Raw genomic sequence first — 18,091 nt, 5'->3', positions numbered from 1 at the left:
TCCTTGGCATCTCTAGACTAGTGTCCCGTAGATCACCCTGACCCTCATGAGCCCGTTCTCACCTCTTCACCCTCACCCCCACCTCCCCACACTCAAACCCTCATCCCTCACCCCACACCCCCTGCCCCGCCCCCACCTCTCCAGCCTCACCCCCATCCTCCATCCTCACTCCCATGCCATGTTCAGCCCTACTCCCCACCCTGAGCTCCTTCATCTCCAGCCACATTGATCTGCTAGTCTCTAAATGTCTTCCCATTTCTGGGGCTTTGCACTTGCTCTTGCCTCTGCTTGGAACTTTTCCCAGCTTTTCTTTTTTTGTTTTTCTTTCGAGACAGGGTCTTACTCTATCACCCAGGTGGGACTGCAGAGTTGCAGTCACAGCTCACTGCAGCCTCAACCTCCTGGCTCAAGCAATCCTTCCACCTCAGCCTCTCAAGTAGCTGGGACTACAAGCACGAGCCACCATGCCCAGCTAAGTTTTAGTATTTTTTATAGAGGGGGGAGTCTTGCTATGTTGCCCAAGCTGGTCTTGAACTCCTGGGCTCAAGAGATTCACGCACGCTGGCCTCCCAAAGTGCTGGGATTACGGGTGTGGGCCACTGCGCCCAGCCTTCCTGGCTTTTCTTAATTTCTTATCCTCTGGGGGTCTCAAGCTCAGTTCCCCCTCTCTGCTCATGGTTACCTAGTGTGGTCCTCAGCTCGAGCCCCTCCCAACTGCCCTCCATCTCATCATCCTTATTTATTTATTTAATTTTTTAGGCGGAATCTCACTCTGTCACCCAAGCAGGAGTGCAGTGGCGCCATCTCGATTCTCCTGCCTCAGCCTCGCAAGAGTAGCTGGGATTACAGGCATGCACCACTACACCCAGCTAATTTTTCCTTTTTTTCCTTTTTTTTTTTTTTTTTGAGACAGAGGTCTCACTCTGTCACTCAGGCTGGAGTGCAATGGCGCAATCTCGGCTCACTGCAACCTCCACCTGCCAGGTTCAAGCAATTTTCCTGCCTCAGCCTCCCAAGTAGCTGGGACTCCAGGTGTGTGCCACCATGCCTGGCTAATTTTTTGTACTTTTAGTAGAGACAGGGTTTCACCATGCTGGCCAGGCTGGTCTCGAACTCCTGACCTCGTGATCCACCCGCCTCGGCCTCCCAAAGTGCTGGGATAACAGGCATGATCCATCGTGCCCAGCTAATTTTTGTATTTTTAGTAGAGACGGGTTTTCACTATGTTGGCCAGGTTGGTCTCGAACTCCTGACTTCAGGTGATCCGCCCACCTCAGCCTCCCAAAGTGCTGAGATTACAGGTGTGAGCCACGGCACCCGGCCTATCATCCTTATGATTTTCTTCCAGGCAGTTAATGCAGCCTGTCATTATTTGTTAATCTGTGTACTTGACTAACCTCGGCTGGTGTGTTCCCTTCTATGTGCCCATGGTAGATGCTCCGTAAATACTAGTTGAACAGATGCAGACATGAATGAATGGATGAACGAAGCACTCACCTCCTACCGGGAAACTAAAGCATCATTCCTTAACAAAGCACCTACGCGGTTTTGTATATCAGCTCCACCACTTTCTGGGGTAATATTTTCTACTTTTTAAGAGTGTTCTCCAGATTAAATGAGTTAATATAAGTTAAACAGCTTAGAATAAAATATTGGCCCATATCTCCCCACCCTCCCTCCCCTTGTACAAAAAAAAAAAAAAAAAAAAAGGCCCAGTGTGGTGGCTCACGCCTGTAATCCCAGCACTTTGGGAGGCAGAGGCAGGCAGGTCACCTGAGGTCGGGAGTTCGAGACCAGCCTGACCAACATGGAGAAACCCCGTCTCTACTAAAAATACAAAATCAGCCAGGCGCGGTGGCACATGCCTGTAATCCCAGCTACTCGGGAGGCTGAGGCAGGAGAATCGCTTGAACCCGGGAGGCGGAGGTTGTGGTGAGCTGAGATGGCGCCATTGCACTCCAGCCTGGGCAACAAGAGCAAAACTCCATCTCAAAAAAAAAAAAAAAAAAAAAAAAAAAAGAATCTTGGCCCATAAAAGAATCTTGGCCTATAAACACATAAACATTAGCCATTGCTACTACTGTCATTATGATTTGGTCCACAAATAGAACCAGGGCTAGGGACCGGGCATGGTGGCTCACGCCTGTAATCCCAGCACTTTGGGAGGCCAAGGTGGGGCGGATCACGAGGTCAGGAGATCGAGACCATCCTGTGAATGGTGAAACCCTGTCTCTACTAAAAATACAAAAAATTAGCCGGGTGTGGTGGCGGGCACCTGTAGTCCCAGCTACTCGGGAGGCTGAGGCAGGAGAATGGCGTGAACCCAGGAGGCGGAGCTTGCAGTGAGCCGAGATTGCGCCACTGCACTCCAGCCTGGGTGACAGAATGAGACTCGGTCTCAAAAAAAAAAAAAAGAACCAGGGCTAGGGACAGTCCTCAAAAGAACAGCTAGTTTCTCTCTAGAATTCACTTCCTTCTCCTAGCAAACTCCTACTCCTACGCATCCTTCAAAACCCAGCTCAAGGCCAGGCAAGGCGGCTCACGTCTGTAATCCCAGCAACTTTGGAAGGCCAAGGCAGGCAGAATGCTTGAGCCCAGGAGTTGGAGACCAGCCTGGGCAACACGGCAAAACCCCCAATGTGTGCAGCACATTGTGCTTTTTATTTTTCTACTAAAAATACAAAAAAAAAAAAAAGGCTGGGTTCAGTGGCTCACACCTGTAATCCCAGCACTTTGGGAGGCCAAGGTGGGTGGATCACCTGAGGTCAGGAGTTCGAGACCAGCCTGGTCAACATGGCGAAACCCCGTCTCTACTAAAAATACAAAAAATTAGCCGGGCATGGTGGTGCGCGGCTGTAGTCCCAGCTACTTGGGAGGCTGAGGTGGAAGGAAGCCAAGGCTGCAGTTAGATATGATCACGCGGCGACAGAGTGAGATCCTGTCTTAAACAAAACAAAACGAAAACAGCTCAAATATCTCCGAGCTTTTTCTAAGCCTTTATTGAGCACTACTGTGGGTCAGGCTCTGGGCTTGACTTTGTAATCGCAAGAGGGGCAGAAACGGGCTGCTCTCAGGACACTCAGGATAACACGGGCGGAGAAAGCTCACTGATCACGTCGACCTAGCAAGCGAGCGCACGCTGGAGAAAACGCTGGGATCAACACGCATCTGCCAGGCCCAGACGGCAGAGGGGGCACTGCTGGAAAGGCCGGGAACCTCCCCTCTCAACCTCCCACCCAAACCCATCCCTCTTTTGGGAACTTGGCAGGCAATGAGGATAGGGCCTTAATTAAGTGGACGCCCAGTATGTGTATTTCACGTGCGTTATTCCACTGGGGCCTCACCCATTATCAGGACACCAGTTCTATTTTAACTCAGCGCTGAGGCTCTGAGAGGTCAGTAACATGGCCAAGAGCTCACAACCAGCGAAAGGCAGGGCTGGGATTCCAGGGCGTCTCACTCCGCCTCCCAAGCGCTGGAAAGTCGGTGGAGGGGCGTCCGCTGCTCTCTGGCGCCCCCAATTGGCCGCCGAGGAAATGAGGCGCCGATGACCTGTTCAGACCCAAATGGGATGGAAGAGTGGGGATTAGCGGGGGTAGGGGGTGGGGTTTGGACTCTTTTTTTTTTAAGACAGTCTGGCTCTGTAGCCCAGGCTGGAGTGCAGTGGCGCGATCTCGGCTCACTGCAACCTCCGCCTCCCGGGTTCAAGCAGTTCTGCCTCAGCCTCCCGAAGGGCGCCACCATGCCTGGCTAATTTTTGCATTTTTAGTAGAGACAGGGTTTCGCCATGTTGGCCAGGCTGGTCTCGAACTCCTGACCTCAAGCTATCTGCCCGCCTCGGCCTCCCAGAGTGCCGAGATTACAGGCGTGAGCCACCGCGCCCGGCCTACCCTTGAAGACCTCGCAGCCAAGGTCCTCCGGCCCCGCTCTGCGCGGCGCTCTGGTCTTGGGGCTCTGGACTCTGTCATGCCGGGCAGGGGCCAGTCCGATCCTTGCACCCTTGCCTGGCACCGTCCCTGGAGCCTTGGCGTCCTGGCCTCTCCTCCCCGCGGGCTGGAGGTGGAGTGCCCGGGCCGGAACCAGCGCGCAAAGCAGATGGCGAGCGCCGAGGTCGGTTCGGCCCCGCCGCGCCTCAAGGCAGCAGCCACCCTGGGGAAGGTGGATGCCGGAAGGGGCGTCGCCTGCGGGTCACCCAGAGGACACCCGGCGGGGAATTCCGAGGGTGGGAGTGAGGAGAGGTAGGAGAGGCCACGGCAGAGAGAGGCCCCGCGCAGAGTGGGAACCATCGCCCGGTGCGGGCCTGACCTTCCAGGGCCGGCGACTCCTCGGCAGAGCGACCGCGCGGTGTCTCAGAGCGCGGCCCGGAGCCGCACTAAGAGCGCTGGACGGCGGGAGAGAGGCTCGGAGGACCGGTAGCTCCCAGCAAAGCGGCCTAGCGGGTAGGTACAAGGCCCCGCCCCTCGCCAGTCCTCACTGCCTGTTCTCCCTGCGCCGGGGCGCTCCAGGCCCCAGCCCTAACCTGGGCCCTAGCGGCTCCCCACTCCATGACCTCTGGACGCCCAGTCGGGTCCAGGCGCGATAGGGAGGGCGCGGGCGCCCGGGCAGAGGGGCCGCGGGAGCTCAAGCGGGGCTCCGTGCGTGCCCCAGCCGCCCGCTTGCGCTGTCGCTGCAGATGTCGGGAGCTATCTTCGGGCCCCTGGAGGGCCCGAGCTCCCTGGATGCCCCGAGCATCCACCCGCTGGTGTGCCCGCTGTGCCACGTGCAGTACGAGCGCCCGTGTCTTCTGGACTGTTTCCACGACTTCTGTGCCGGCTGCCTGCGTGGCCGCGCGACCGACGGCCGCCTCACCTGCCCGCTGTGCCAGTAAGTGTCCCAAAGTTCCCAAAAACCCCCCAGACCCCATCCCCCGGGCCCAAGGTTGGCTCTGCCCGAGCTGGGACCCAGGTGCCAGGAGAGTAAGGCTCCAACTTCAGGCAGAACGACTGGGAGATACTGCACCCGGTCCTTAGCTCTCCCCGCCAGAAGTTGCAGGCTTCGGTCCATTTTATAGATCAGCTTAACTGAAGCCTGGAGATTGCAGTTACTGGCCCAAGACCTCCCATCAAAAGTCAGAGGGTAAGGGCGGGGCTCCAGCACTGGTCAGGACGCTCCCGGTTACTTGCTTGGGGGTCCTAGAAGTCTTAGGTCCACAAAACCACAGTTACAGTTATGTGGGCTCAAGGAACCCAGGAGTGGCTCTGATTTGCCCAATGCCGTGAGAAGATGTCGAGGAGCAGCTTCTGCTTTTGATACTAGGGGACCAACCCCACTGTCTGCAGAGGTGCCCAGGACTGGGCAAGGGTAGGGACCAGGGCAGGGTGAGTGTTGGCTGTGATATTTATAGCAGACCCCAGAGCTGTGGCGCACCCCACCTCCCAACACAGCTATTTTTAGCTCCAGCCTGGAATGTGAGGGGTGGGGGTGGGGAGCCCTGGGGAAGGGGTATCAGAATCTCGGGGCCTGGGCTTCTCTGTAGACACCAGACGGTGCTGAAGGGTCCCAGCGGGCTCCCGCCGGTGGACCGGCTACTGCAGTTCCTGGTGGACAGCTCAGGGGATGGCGTGGAGGCGGTGCGCTGTGCCAACTGTGACCTGGAGTGCAGCGAGCAGGCAGGGGCGGCAGGGCGGGTGGGTGAGGAGCAGAGGGTACCCGGTTGCACAGTCCCCAATGCTTGCACATGCACTCAGCATGTCTTCAGAGGACGACCTGGCAGTGGATTCTCCAGCACCTCCCTAGGGCACCTTGGCCCCGAATGTGAACCCCATTATACCGGTGGGGAGACTGAGGTCCAGAACAAGGGACTTGAGCCAGTGTCCAGACAGTGGCAGAGGCTAAGGCCATTCGATATGGGGAGAGCTCACTGGTCCCCAATTCAGGGTGGAGTTGTGGACCTGCACAGGAGGGGCAGTCCAGTTTGCAGGCCTGGGCCGACCCTGAAGGGCCTCTGCTACCCAAGTGGCATAGAAGCAGCTACAGCCCAGGGGAGGTGGGGACAGCATGCTATTCCCTCTGGGCTGTAAAAGGCACAGGGGACTCTGGCCTGCGGAGGCCAGAAAATGTATCGGGAATCCCAGGAGGACGGCCCGACTGGGGCAAAAGCTCCAGCGTTCTGGACAAGTGCTGAGCAATGTGTGACCCAGACGTACAGAGAGGATTAGCAGGAGGTAGGGACTGCAGGTAGGGCCTGTTATGTCCATCATTGCATGCGTCCATACCAGGGCTGCAGGCCAAGCCCTGGAATCCCAGCCCTGGGTCTGGCTTGGGAAGGAGAACCTTAAAGCCCTCACTGCTCTTCCCCTCCCCCCGCCCCCAAGTGTGACTCCAGATGGCCAGGGTGTACACCACCTTTTGGCCACTATTGAGTGTGCCAAGGGGGCCGTGAGAGGCCCTCACACCCTTTTGTTGCAGGTAAAAAAAAAAAAAAAAATTTTTTTTTTTTGAGACGGATTCTTGCTTTATCGCCCAGGCTGGAGTGCAGTGGCGCCAACTTGACTCACAGCAACCTCTGCCTCCCGGGTTCAAGTGATTCTTCTGCCTCAGCCTCCCGAGGAGCTGGGACTCCAGGCGCCCGCCACCATGCCCAGCTAATTTTTGTATTTTTATTAGAGACAGCGTTTCGCCATGTTGGCCAGCTCCTGACCTCAGGTGATCCGCCCGCCTCGGCCTCCCAAATTGTTGGGATTACAGGCGTGAGCCACCGCGCCCGGCCTCGGTAAAATGTTTTATAAAGGCAGTTTCTGCCCTCTCCCCCCGTCCCCCACCCCCCTCCACGGACCTACTTACCCAGCCTCTGAGCCGCAGTGCCCTCCTCTGTAAAGTGGGTATATCAGAGCGCCAAGTGCCTGGATTACAGGAAAGGGCTGCGTTTAGCTGCGCACCCGGCCACGGCTGGGACAAACACGCGCAGTGACACGCGGCGGCTGCGGTTCCCGCGCTGGCCGCGGTCGGGCTCTGGCGCTCCTGAGCCCGCGCTCGGCCCGCAGGACGTGGAGACCACGTACTTCTGCAACACGTGCGGACAGCCCCTGTGCGCGCGCTGCCGCGACGAGACGCACCGAGCACGCATGTTCGCGCGCCACGACATCGTGGCCCTGGGTCAGCGAAGCCGCGACGTGCCCCAGAAGTGCAGTGAGTGAGGCTTGCGGGGCCGGGGACTTGGGGGTGGGGGCGGGGCGGGCACTGCCCGGAGCCCTCACCACCGCCCGCCGCCCCCGCAGCGCTGCACGCAGAGCCCTACCTCTTGTTCTCCACCGACAAGAAGTTGCTGTTGTGCATCCGCTGCTTCCGCGACATGCAGAGGTGCGTAGAGGGGACGCGAGGGGAGGGGGCTGGGGGCCGCTGGAGCGGGCCTCACCCGCCGCCTTCTGCAGGGAGAGCCGGGCGCACTGCGTGGACCTGGAATCGGCTTACGTACAGGGCTGCGAGCGGCTGGAGCAGGCGGTGCTGGTGAGCGCAGGGGCCTGGCGCGCGGGGCCGCGCGGTGGCGATCACGAGCCTGACCACGCCCTGTCCCCAGGCCGTGAAGGCCCTGCAGACGGCCACGCGGGAGGCCATCGCGCTGCTGCAGGCCATGGTGGAGGAGGTGCGGCACAGCGCCGCCGAGGAGGAGGACGCTATCCACGCCCTCTTCGGCAGCATGCAGGTGAGGGGTGGGGGTTGGGGGATAAACGACCCAGCTGGGAACTGGTGACACAGGGCTGGTCCCTTGCCCTTGTGGATTTCCAGTGTAGTAGGGCAGCAGGCCTTGCACCAAGCACTTTCCTGGAGTTGCTAGGAGAGCTGGGAGGGGAAACCAGGGCCTGCCCCAGACTGGTGGTGGGGATGTGAGGTGGTCAGGAAAGACTTCCCTGGGGAGGTGACATTTAAGGTGAGGGGACCCAAGCCCTCACCAGGCAGCAGATGCAGGGCTGGTAGGTTGGAGAGATACCTAGTGTAACCAGCAGGTGGCTGGGGTCCGGGGGGTAGGCATGGTGGGAGGTGGCAGGGCTGGGGAGCAAATCAAGAGCATGCTCGCCATCTCTCCCAGGACAGGCTGGCAGAGAGGAAAGCGCTGCTGCTGCAGGCTGTGCAGAGGTGAGTTGGGGGGAGCGGGGCTTGCTTCCCTTACCCCTTGGCCTCCATGGCCTCAGCTGAGAGCCTGGGCAGGCCCTGCCCCACCCTGAGGAGCAAGACATCCGAATGTCCTCCCAGCTAAGGAGGGCAGCATGGCTCAGGGTGCAGAGAAGGGGTTCAGGGACGGACATGCGAAGCTGGCGGCGGGTGGGGGATGGAACTGCCCGGCCCTGCTCCTGGCCCCCTGGAAACCAGGCAGCCCCCCTCCCCCAGCCAATACGAAGAGAAGGACAAGGCCTTCAAGGAGCAGCTCTCTCACTTGGCCACCTTGCTGCCCACCCTGCAGGTACAGGGAGCTCGGGGTGCGGGTGGGTCCCTCCTCCCCGGCCAGGCACTGAGCAGCATCCCCTCCCCCAGGTCCACCTGGTCATCTGCTCCTCCTTCCTCAGCTTGGCCAACAAGGCTGAGTTCCTGGACCTGGGCTATGTGAGTCTCCTCTGCTCCTGCAGATGCCCCCTCCCCACCAGGAGCCCACCCTGCAGACCAAAGCCACCAACTCAGGGGTGGGCAGCCTGTCACCTGGAGCCTGGACCAGGGGTCTCGGGGCTGACCCCCTCCCAACTCCATCATCTGCAAACCTGTTAGGGCCACTGTTACGAGGACAGTGAAGCCAGGAAGGGGGCGTGAGCCTACAGTCCCCCCTGGGGCGGAGTGACCACTGGAGTCCAGCCGCCCCCTCTCCTGTGGATTTGGGGATGGGATGGGGTTTGTCCGGGTGAGTCCCAGAAGAGGGCTGGCGCTGCTAAGGGACACCAAGTCAAGTGCCAAAGACAGACGTGCTCCGCCTCCATCTCCCCTCTTCCTGCCCCCTGGCTGCCACACCTCCACCGGCCTGAGGCCCTCCTCGCTGCCACAGGAGCTGATGGAGAGGCTGCAGGGCATCGTCACGCGGCCGCACCACCTAAGGCCTGTTCAGAGCAGCAAGGTGTGCAGTGGCCTGGGTGGGCCAGGGTCGGGGGCCCTGCAGGGCAGTGGAGGCCACCTCGTGACCCCATCCCGCTGCCCAGATTGCCAGTGACCACCGAGCTGAATTCGCGCGCTGTCTGGAGCCGCTGCTGCTGCTGGGGCCACGTCGGGTGGCAGCTGCTGCAAGTGGTGCTAACACGTGAGCAGCAACCGGGGAGGTCAGGCACAAGGTCCCCAACACTGGGGTGTGGGGGAGGGTGGGCACTGAGGGGCCAGATCGCCAGCAAGAAGCCAGGTGCCACCATTCCTTCCTCTGTCCTTAGCTCGCCACCCTCCCAGCACAGTGTCTGGGCACAGGGGATGGCCAGGGCGAGTCCACTAAGTAGGGAAGCAGGAAGCCCTGGACCTGAAGTCCATGGCAGACCTGGCTCGGAGCTTGGCTAAAGGAGGAGGGGAGGACTCAGGCCCCCAACTACCACTGCAGCCTCCCCTGGGGTGGGGCGCCTGGGGCTGGGCTGACCGCCACCTAGGTGGCCTGAAGTCATAGGGGGCCTGATTCCTGGACTCATCTCGGGAGGAGTTAGAAGAGATGCTGAAATGGCATGTGTGTGTCCAGGGGCCCCAAGACCAAGAGAGACTGGGCCCACACTTCCTCTGTCCAGCATAGAAGTGAACACACCACTCACTCGGTCCTAGCCCCGGCAGCGTTCCGAAGGACTTGCTCTTGGCTCCACACCCTGGAACCCACTCCAGGGACTTTAAAAAATAGATGTGGATGTCCGGGTGAGGCCTTGCCTCAGCCTTTTCAAAGCTGCTGGTGGCTCTGCTGTGCTGCAGGTCGTGGAGAGGGCTGTGAGATCCCAGAGCAGTCCAGGGGGCTGCCCTGGGAGGCTGGGGGAGGGGCAGACTTCCCCACCCCCCTGCATCCACACTGGCTCTCTCCCCAGGCTGGCAGGGGGCTTAGGCCCCAAGGCGCTGACGGGGCCCCACTGCCCCTCCCCAGTAGGAAAGATGTCGGGGTCACCCGTCCAAAAGCCCACGCTGCACCGGTCCATCAGCACCAAGGTGCTGCTGGCGGAGGGCGAGAACACGCCCTTCACAGAGCACTGCCGCCACTATGAGGACTCCTACCGGGTGAGGGGGCAGGGATCTGCCGGGGGGAGATGTCCTAACCCACTCCTCACCAAGGTACGCTCGGGGAAATCGAGTTCTTCCAGCTGCTGAAGCTGGGAGCCATTCCTCCACCAAGTCCCTGGCAGTAAAAACAGCCTAGGGTGACCCACGCTCTCACACAGCCTCTCTGTGCAGCACCTGCAGGCAGAGATGCAGAGCCTAAAGGACCAGGTACAGGAGCTGCACCGAGACCTCACCAAGCACCACTCGCTCATCAAGGCGGAGATCATGGGAGACGTCCTGCGCAAGTCCCTGCAACTGGACGTGCAGATCGCCTCAGAGCACGCCTCCTTAGAGGGCATGAGGGTCGCCTTCCAGGAGGTAGCCCTCCCAAGGACTCTAACTCCAGCCCCACCTGTCAGGGGATACCTGGGCTACCCTAAGACAGTAAGGGGGGAAAGAGGACCTGGCCTGTGCCCCACGGGACCCTCATGTGGCAGGGTCTGGAAACTGGGAGTCTTTGCTGCTCGGAACCACGTGGACCTGGCTGGGGGGTGCTTTGTAGATCTGAGTAGCTAGAGATAGCAATGCCGCCACTGTAAATTCAGCTCACTGCCACATCCAATGTCCAGCTTTTCTCTTTCAGATTTGGGAGGAAGCCTATCAGCGAGTGGCTAATGAGCAGGAGATTTATGAAGGTTCCAGACAGTTGGCTGCTGAGTGAACCCTCTGTCCCTGAGCTAACTAACCCACATACTAGCAGAGGAGGAAGTCAGAGTCGGCCACTAACCAGATGCAAATCCCCACGCTCTTCCCCTTAGCGCTTGACCGTGCCTCCCAGCTGCTAACTGGCCTCCAATGATGCATGTGAGGTCAGGATTCATTGAGTAGAATGCCCTCACCAAGTGCCTCCCTCTTTCATTAGAGGTCATCATGGAAATGGTCGGGATATTTACGTGGTGCCTGGCTTGAGTAAAAATCTGAAGCCAGGTGCTTCAGGATTAAGACCCCATGCTCTGGCCTTGGCCCCACAGCCCAGCTCCATGACCTTCTCCAGCTGAGGCAGGAGAATGCCTACCTGACCACCATCACCAAGCAGATCACGCCCTACGTCCGCTCCATTGCCAAGGTGAAGGAGCGGCTGGAGCCCAGGTGAGGCCAAGGGGGTGTTCCCAGGGCCACTGAGACTCTTCAGAATGTGCATGGGGGCTGGGTGCGGTGGCTCACGCCTGTAATCCTAACACTTCGGGAGGCTGAGGTGGGCGGATCACCTGAGGTCAGCAGTTCGAGACCAGCCTGGCCAACATGGTGGAACCCCATCTCTACTAAAAATACAAAAATCAGCCATGCATGGTGGCTCATGCCTGTAATCCCAGCTACTGGGGAGGCTGAGGCACGACAATCTACAGCCTGGGCGACACAGTGAGACCTTGTCTTAAAAAAAAAACTGCATGGGAAAGGTGCCACACCCACAGGACCCTGTTCAGGGAAGTCAGCTGGCCAGGTCATTAGGGTTCCTTTGGGGTATCTGGGCGGACAAGGTGCCGGACATTTGCAAAAGCATGGTCACAGTGAGTGGGCTGCTCTGAGTTTCTGCTTTTAGGCTCAGAGTTGGTCCCTCCAACCCTCAGGAGTAGGTCAAAGCAGAAGGCACTTTCTAAGGGTGTCACGAGGGTCCTGCTGGGCTGATCCAGGCAGCAGGACGTGGAGGAGAGGGCAGGAACTTCATCAATGTAAGACAAGCCAAGTCTGTGCAGAGTCCTGACCAGGCTGTCTCAGCACTGTGCTCAGGTTCCAGTGGCAGAGGGATCTTGGTGGCAAGTCTTCGCTGTTCCTGTCTCTGAGTCACTGGGCCCCAGGATAGACTGGTTGCCCTGTAGGTCTAGGGAATGGCTGGAGCCTGGGCTCTCCCTTCACCACCCTTGTGGTGAAGTGCCTGTCAGGTTTTAGGGGGGCCCACCTCCTGGCAACTTCTTGAGAAAGAGTGTGAAGGAGGTGCATGTTTGGGATGGCAGGGTCTGACAATGTCTCCATTCTAGCTTCATACTTGACAGTTTCACTGGGTATCAAATTCTAGATGGGAAATTCTAGATTGGGAAGGATTCTCCTTCAAAGGCATCACTCTCTCGCTTTCTTATTTCCTAGCTTCCGTGGTTGTTGTTCATGAAGTCTGAAGGCACTCAGACTCCTAACCCTTGTAATGCGACCTACTAATTCTCTGTGGAAGCTTGTAGAATCTTCTCTTTGCTCCCAGTGTTCTGAGATTTCACTTTGGTGAGAGTCTATTTCCATCCATTAGGTTGGATACTGGCAGGCTCTTTCAATCTGAAAATTCATGGTCTTCAGTTTTGGCATATTTCTTTTTTTTTTTTTCTTTTTGAGATGGAGTCTTGCTCTGTCGCCGAGGCTGGAGTGCAGTGGCGTGATCTTGGCTCACTGCAGCCTCCGCCTCCTGGGTTCAACTGATTCTCCTGCCTCAGCCTCCCAAGTAGCTGGGATTACAGGTGCGTGCCAACACGCCTGGCTAATTTTTGTATTTTTAGTAGAGATGGAGTTTTGCCAAGTTGGCCAGGCTGGAATATTTCTTTCTTTCTTTTTTTTTTTTTTTTTTTTTTGAGACAGAGTTTCACTCTGTTACCAGGCTGGAGTGCAGTGGCATGATCTCAGCTCACTGCAACTTCCGCCCCCTGGGTTCAAGCCATTCTCCTGCCTCAGCCTCCCAAGTAGCTGGGACTACAGATGTGCACCACCACGCCTGGCTAATTTTTTGTATTTTTAGTAGAGATGGGGGTTTCACCATGTTGGCCAGGATCGTCTTGATCACCTGACCTCGTGATCTACCTGCCTCGCCGTCCCAAAGTGCTGGGATTATAGGCATGAGCCACCACGCCCAGCCTCTTTTTCAATTTGTTGATTTCTTCACTTTTTCTTTTTGGAATTCCTATTGTTGGATATTGGCTCCCCTGGGCTGGCCCTCTAATGTACCTTTTCTGTCCTATTTCCCTTTTTTTTTTTTTTGGATGGAGTTTCACTCTTGTTGCCCAGGCTGGAGTGCAATGATGTGATCTTGGCTAACCACAACCTCCGCCTACTTGGTTCAAGCCATTCTCCAGCCTCAGCCTCCCGAGTAGCTGGGATTACAGGCATGCGCCACCACGCCCAGCTAATTTTGTATTTTTAGTAGAGACGGGGTTTCTCCATGTTGGTCAGGCTGGTCTTGAACTCCCGACCTCAGGTGATCTGCCTGCCTCAGCTTCCCAAAGTGCTGGGATTACAGGCGTGAGCCACTGTACCTGGTCCCCTTTTTTTTTTTTTTTTGAGATGGGGTCTTGCCATGTTGCCCAAGCTGGTTTTGAAATTCCCGGGCTCAAGTGATCCTCCCGCCTCATCCTCCCAAAATGCTGGGATTACAGGTGTTAGCCACCGTGCCAAGCCTCTTTATCTTCCATTAAGTAGTTCATTTCTGCTATCTTGTTTTGCATGTCCAACAGCTCTTTCTGTACCCCGTTTCTTTTGATGGCATCCTGTTGTTTCATGGACACAATATCTTACACCTCTGAGGCCAATACTTTATTTTTTCCTTTTGGAATTTTCTCCCTGAAGTGTTTCCTCCCAATTGCTTTTTGCTTGTGAAGGTCTTTGTTTGTTTGAGACAGTCTCGCTCTGCCGCCCAGGCTGGAGTGCAATGGCGCCATCTCAGCTCTCACTGCAGCCTCCACCTCCCAGGTTCAATCGATTCTCCTGCCTCAGCCTCCAGAGTAGCTGGGATTACAGGTGTGTGCCACCACGCCCTCTAAGCTTGTGTAGGTTTCTATCTTCCAGGCTGAAGGTTTTTCTCAGATGTCAGGTCACCCTTGAGTATCTGCTCATATTAGGAGTGGGGCAGGGCTGGAGCCATGAGGCAGATCGGAAGCTCTGAGCACAAGGGTGGTACTTCCTTGGAGGAGATCAGGGTGGGTGGGCTCTTGCTTTTATGGAATGCCCCAAGGTCAGTTTTAGATCCCTTTCCAGTCCTTCCTGGGAAGTCTGTCTGTGGAGCATCTGTATGCACACTGGGTTTTCTGGTTTCAGTACAGTTCTTGTCTGTGTGTGGTGACCTCTCAGAACTAACCCCTCAGACTTCAGCTGCAGTGGGAGAGGACCAGTTGCTGAATGGCAGGGATCTTGGCAGTCACCTGGAAGACTGGAAGGGGACATGAAGGGGGCTTCTGGGTGGGGACAATGTCCTGGGTGCTACCCACACGGGCTTGTTCACACCATGAATGTATCAAGCCATACTCTGCCTCTGCAGAAATAAATTGAGGCTGGAGCCCAGCTCCTGGAGGTTTGCTCCCATGCTCCTGCCAGCCTCTCCAGCCGTTCCTTCCTGGTCTCTGGCTGGCTCTGCCTCCTCAGCTCAGTGCCCAGATATGTTTTTCCCCAGGGCTCAGCCTTAGGCATTCTCCACAGCCTACGCTCACTCCTTGGGCGACCTCATTCAGTCCCTGGCTTTAAGACCCCATCATGACGCAGACCCCCAGCTCCCGCTCCAGCACAGTGCTTGCCAGAGCTCCAGACTCATCTCCCACTGCCCCCTTCCTGGGCAGCCCTACCTGGATGTCTACAGGCACCGCGAGTTCAGCAGTGGCCAGAATGCTTGACGTCCTCCCGCAGACACGCTATTCCCATCTCCCCATCTCAGTGAATAGCACCACATTCACTCAGGTGAAAAGCCTGGGAGAAAGCCTGGATTCCTTTCACCCACTTCATTTCCAACGCACCCCCAAGTCCTGCTGGCTCTACTGTTCCTGCCTCAATCCACCCGCTTTGGTCTCTATTGCTCCCCTGAATCCAGATCATCATGGCCAACCCTCCTACCCCTCCAGCCGCCATGAAGCCAGGAGTCCTTTAGAAGCCTACGATTCCCATCACCGCGGGGCTGGACAGCTCTCTTGGGGACCTTCCCTGTGCACCTGTGACCGTGTCTGCCCCTCATAACACCCTAGTCACAATGCCCTTTCAGTTCCCCAAAAAAGCTAGACTGGTCCCACTTCTGGGCCTCTGCCTGGAGTATTCACAGACCCTCAGTCGGGCCCCAGCTTGGATGAGTGTCAGCAGAGGCCTTCCCCACTCCACCTGGATTAAAGCAGGTCTGCCTGGCGCCCTGCACCACACACCCTTCCCTCCCTCAGCGTGTCTGGCCCGACCAGCACGCAGCTTCCATGATGGCAGGGCCTGGCCTCTCCTGCACGCCATGCAGGCCTGGCCCTTGCCAACCACTGGACCTTAGTAAATATTTGAGGAGCAAAAGAATGAAACGCTAGGTGGGTGCATGAGTGGTGGCAGAGTTTGGTTCTGAGGTTTCTGAGCTTAAGGCCGTGCAGCAGCTGGCTCTGCTCCCTTGAGATTCTGGTGCCCACTCTCTTGCCAGGTTTCAGGCACCCGTGGATGAGCAGTCAGAGAGTCTACAGAACACGCACGACAACAGCAGGAACAGCGCGGCCTCAGCCAGGTAAAGCAAGTCTCTCCACTGGAGAGTGTGCACACGATGTGGCTTCTGAGGCCAACAGGACGACAAAGGAAACTCCAGGCTTTTCCCCTTTGGCGCCAGCTCTGGGGCCCTGGCTGGGCCTCTTTGTAAAACAAGTGGTCAGAGAGGCTCTCAGCCCAGATGAGTAACTTATAAGTGACCTCATAGATAAAACAGGTGTTACTTTGATAGACGGAACCCCATTTTACCATTATAAACAGCCATGGCTGCTGCCTGCATCCACTTTCACCACTGGGAGCTGCACGTGCTTATGCTAGGGGACTCGGGTCACTGAAATGAGAAAGTGACCAAGGACTGTTCCCCAGAGCCAGCGCGTGCGCCCCAGTACCTGCCAGAGGAAGACGGCTGTGCATTAACACCTACGACACAGTTACAGGCTGATCTTTGTGTATTTTGCTTTCAGGAAAACATAGTCACAGGGCAGAGGACAGCACTGTAGAATGAGAACCAGAAGAGCCTAGGGGTGTGCAGAGGGTTGCTGAAGTGGCCAGAGTCACAGCGCGGCTGGTGACAGAGCAGAGTCTGGCCCCAGCCTCCCCTGCACAGCCGCCATTTATTAGCTCAGATGCTTCCAAATTCAAAATGCAGTGTCACCAGAAACCGCTGACACAGGCTGATGGTTCAGCAACTCACAGCCATCCCCTGGGGACGGGCTCCTACTCAGAAGTAGACAAGGTCCTTTCGGAGACAGAGCCTTCCTGGTTCTCACTCACTGAGGCCTTCCAGGAAGACGTTCCATTCTGAGTGCTTTGGCCCGAGTGGATTTTAGTGCAGGGATATGGTGAAATGGGGGAGCGGGCTGGGCTTACATGAGGCTGTCCCTTTAGGAATAATCCAGGAAGTGTCCCGGAAAAGAGAGAGAAGACATCAGAGCCTAAAGGAAACAGCTGGGCTCCGAACGGCCTCTCAGAAGAGCCTCTACTGAAAAATATGGATCATCACAGATCCAAACAGAAAAATGGGGGTGATGTCCCCACATGGAGGGAACACCCGACTTAGCAAATGGGACCGGTCCCCAGGGTCAGGCTCTTAGAGCAGGCACAAGACTGGGACACTGGACAGAAGGTTGTTCCCATGATGGTTTTTTTTATTTTTTACTTTTGAGATGGAGTTTCGCTCTGTTGCCCAGGCTGGAGTGTAATGGTGCGATCTCGGCTCACTGCAACCTCTGCCTCCTGGGTTCAAGCGATTCTCCTGCCTCAGCCTCCCGAGTAGCTGGGATTACAGGCGCCTGACACCACGCCCCACTAATTTTTTGTATTTTTAGTAGAGATGGGGTTTCACCATGTTGGCCAGGCTGGTCTCAAACTCCAGACCTCAGGTGATCCACCTGCCTCAGCCTCCCAAAGTGCTGAGATTACAGGGGTGAGTCACCGTGCCTGGCCAATGTTGTTGTTGTTTTTAAGACAATTTCACTCTTTGTTGCTCAGGCTGGAGTGCAATGGCGCAATCTCTGGCTCACCGCAACCTCCGCCTCCCAGGTTCAAGCGATTCTCCTACCTCAGCCCCCAGAGTAGCTGGGATTACAGGCATGTACCATCACACCCGGCTGATTTTTTGTATTTTTAGTAGAGAGGGGGTTTCTCCATGTTGGTCAGGCTGGTCTCGAACTCCCAACCTCAGGTGATCCGCCCACCTCGGCCTCCCAAAATGCTGGGATTACAGGGGTAAGCCACTGTGCCCGGCCAGTTATTTCTTTAAAAGGTAATCATTTGTCAAGAGTAAAACCCAGAAGCTCTGACAGGCCGTAATTTCAGATCCTTTGGCTTGGGCAGTTTTGATTTTCCCCGTGTTTGCATGGCACGAAGTCTTCGTCCTTGTCACAGTAGCTTGGGATGACTCCCACTCCACATGGAAAACATCAGGGAGTGACAATCCAGCAAGAAATCCCTCGCTAGTTCCACACCTACACACCGAGCGTCTGTGTGCCAGGCCCTGTGCTGGGCAGAGTGTGGTATGTCAGGGTGTGCCGGTTTTAGGTAACAAGACTCCACCACTGAGTGGCACCTGCCCTATCGCAAAGGAATCCAGTTCCTCCAGAATAACAGTCCCACTGTTAACCTGGTGCTACTGGGAAGTTCCACCCAGTAATCTGAGCAGTGACTCATGGAAGGATGAGGAACGTTTGCTCCAGCTTCTCTCCCTTTCCAGCAAGGGCAGAGCTCCTAAAGCCAGGGGTTAGCACCTGGCCAGCTTATGTGGCAGATGGTCTCAGTTACAACTTCGCTGCTTTCCCAAACTCCTGCAGCCCTCCTGAGTCCGCCTTCCATTGACAGCAAGGCACTGGGCGGCAGCGACCTTTTTTCTAGTAGTTTTTTCCCAGCAGTTTTCCATTTCTCCACAGTACCCTTTTCATTTAGAGGAGCTTAATAAATGCTTTTTAAAAAGTAA

General features: G+C 56.7%; 1 protein-coding gene and 1 long non-coding RNA gene across 11 annotated transcripts; one reads left to right on the top strand and one right to left on the bottom strand.

Annotated features, from left to right (window-relative positions):
• Positions 1–3,463: 3,463 nt before the first annotated feature.
• Positions 3,464–7,465, bottom strand: LOC112208940 (uncharacterized). Its single transcript, XR_010148462.1, has 3 exons — positions 7,277–7,465; positions 6,823–6,881; positions 3,464–3,552 (listed from the first exon to the last, which is right to left on the bottom strand). It is a non-coding gene; the product is annotated as an uncharacterized LOC112208940 (long non-coding RNA).
• Positions 4,069–18,091, top strand: RNF207 (ring finger protein 207). Of its 10 annotated transcripts, none has more exons than XR_010148452.1 (18): positions 4,069–4,439; positions 4,673–4,863; positions 7,023–7,167; positions 7,257–7,338; positions 7,410–7,485; positions 7,556–7,681; positions 8,066–8,112; positions 8,365–8,437; positions 8,509–8,577; positions 9,008–9,076; positions 9,159–9,256; positions 10,005–10,191; positions 10,366–10,551; positions 10,817–10,868; positions 11,205–11,322; positions 13,845–13,944; positions 15,581–15,661; positions 16,528–18,091. XR_010148452.1 is itself a non-coding variant. In XM_063787097.1 (18 exons), exons 2-18 carry the CDS (start codon positions 4,673–4,675, stop codon positions 16,697–16,699), a joined length of 1,905 nt encoding a protein of 634 aa, XP_063643167.1. In that variant the 5' UTR covers positions 4,191–4,439; the 3' UTR covers positions 16,700–18,091. The 10 variants fall into 10 exon arrangements, 4 of the variants coding, with proteins under 4 accessions (XP_016808529.1, XP_063643166.1, XP_009445551.2 ...); XR_010148455.1 differs by having other exon boundaries at positions 4,070–4,439; positions 10,817–11,042; positions 13,806–13,944; XM_063787097.1 differs by lacking the exon at positions 13,845–13,944 and adding an exon at positions 5,516–5,648 and having other exon boundaries at positions 4,191–4,439.

This window comes from Pan troglodytes, chromosome 1, assembly GCF_028858775.2.
Source record: "Pan troglodytes isolate AG18354 chromosome 1, NHGRI_mPanTro3-v2.0_pri, whole genome shotgun sequence".
Classification (NCBI taxonomy): Eukaryota; Metazoa; Chordata; class Mammalia; order Primates; family Hominidae; genus Pan; species Pan troglodytes.
Note: the sequence above shows the minus strand (reverse complement) of the source record. Positions and strands in the feature narration are given on the sequence as shown.

Bases quoted from the DNA above. Each gene is read 5' to 3' on its own strand.
- RNF207 (XM_009447276.5), top strand. From the start codon at position 4,163: ATGCCGGAAGGGGCGTCGCCTGCGGGTCACCCAGAGGACACCCGGCGG. The intron at 7,168-7,256 runs GTGAGTGAGGCT...CCGCCCCCGCAG, and splicing joins CGACGTGCCCCAGAAGTGCA to CGCTGCACGCAGAGCCCTAC. The intron at 9,077-9,158 runs GTGTGCAGTGGC...CCCGCTGCCCAG, and splicing joins GGCCTGTTCAGAGCAGCAAG to ATTGCCAGTGACCACCGAGC.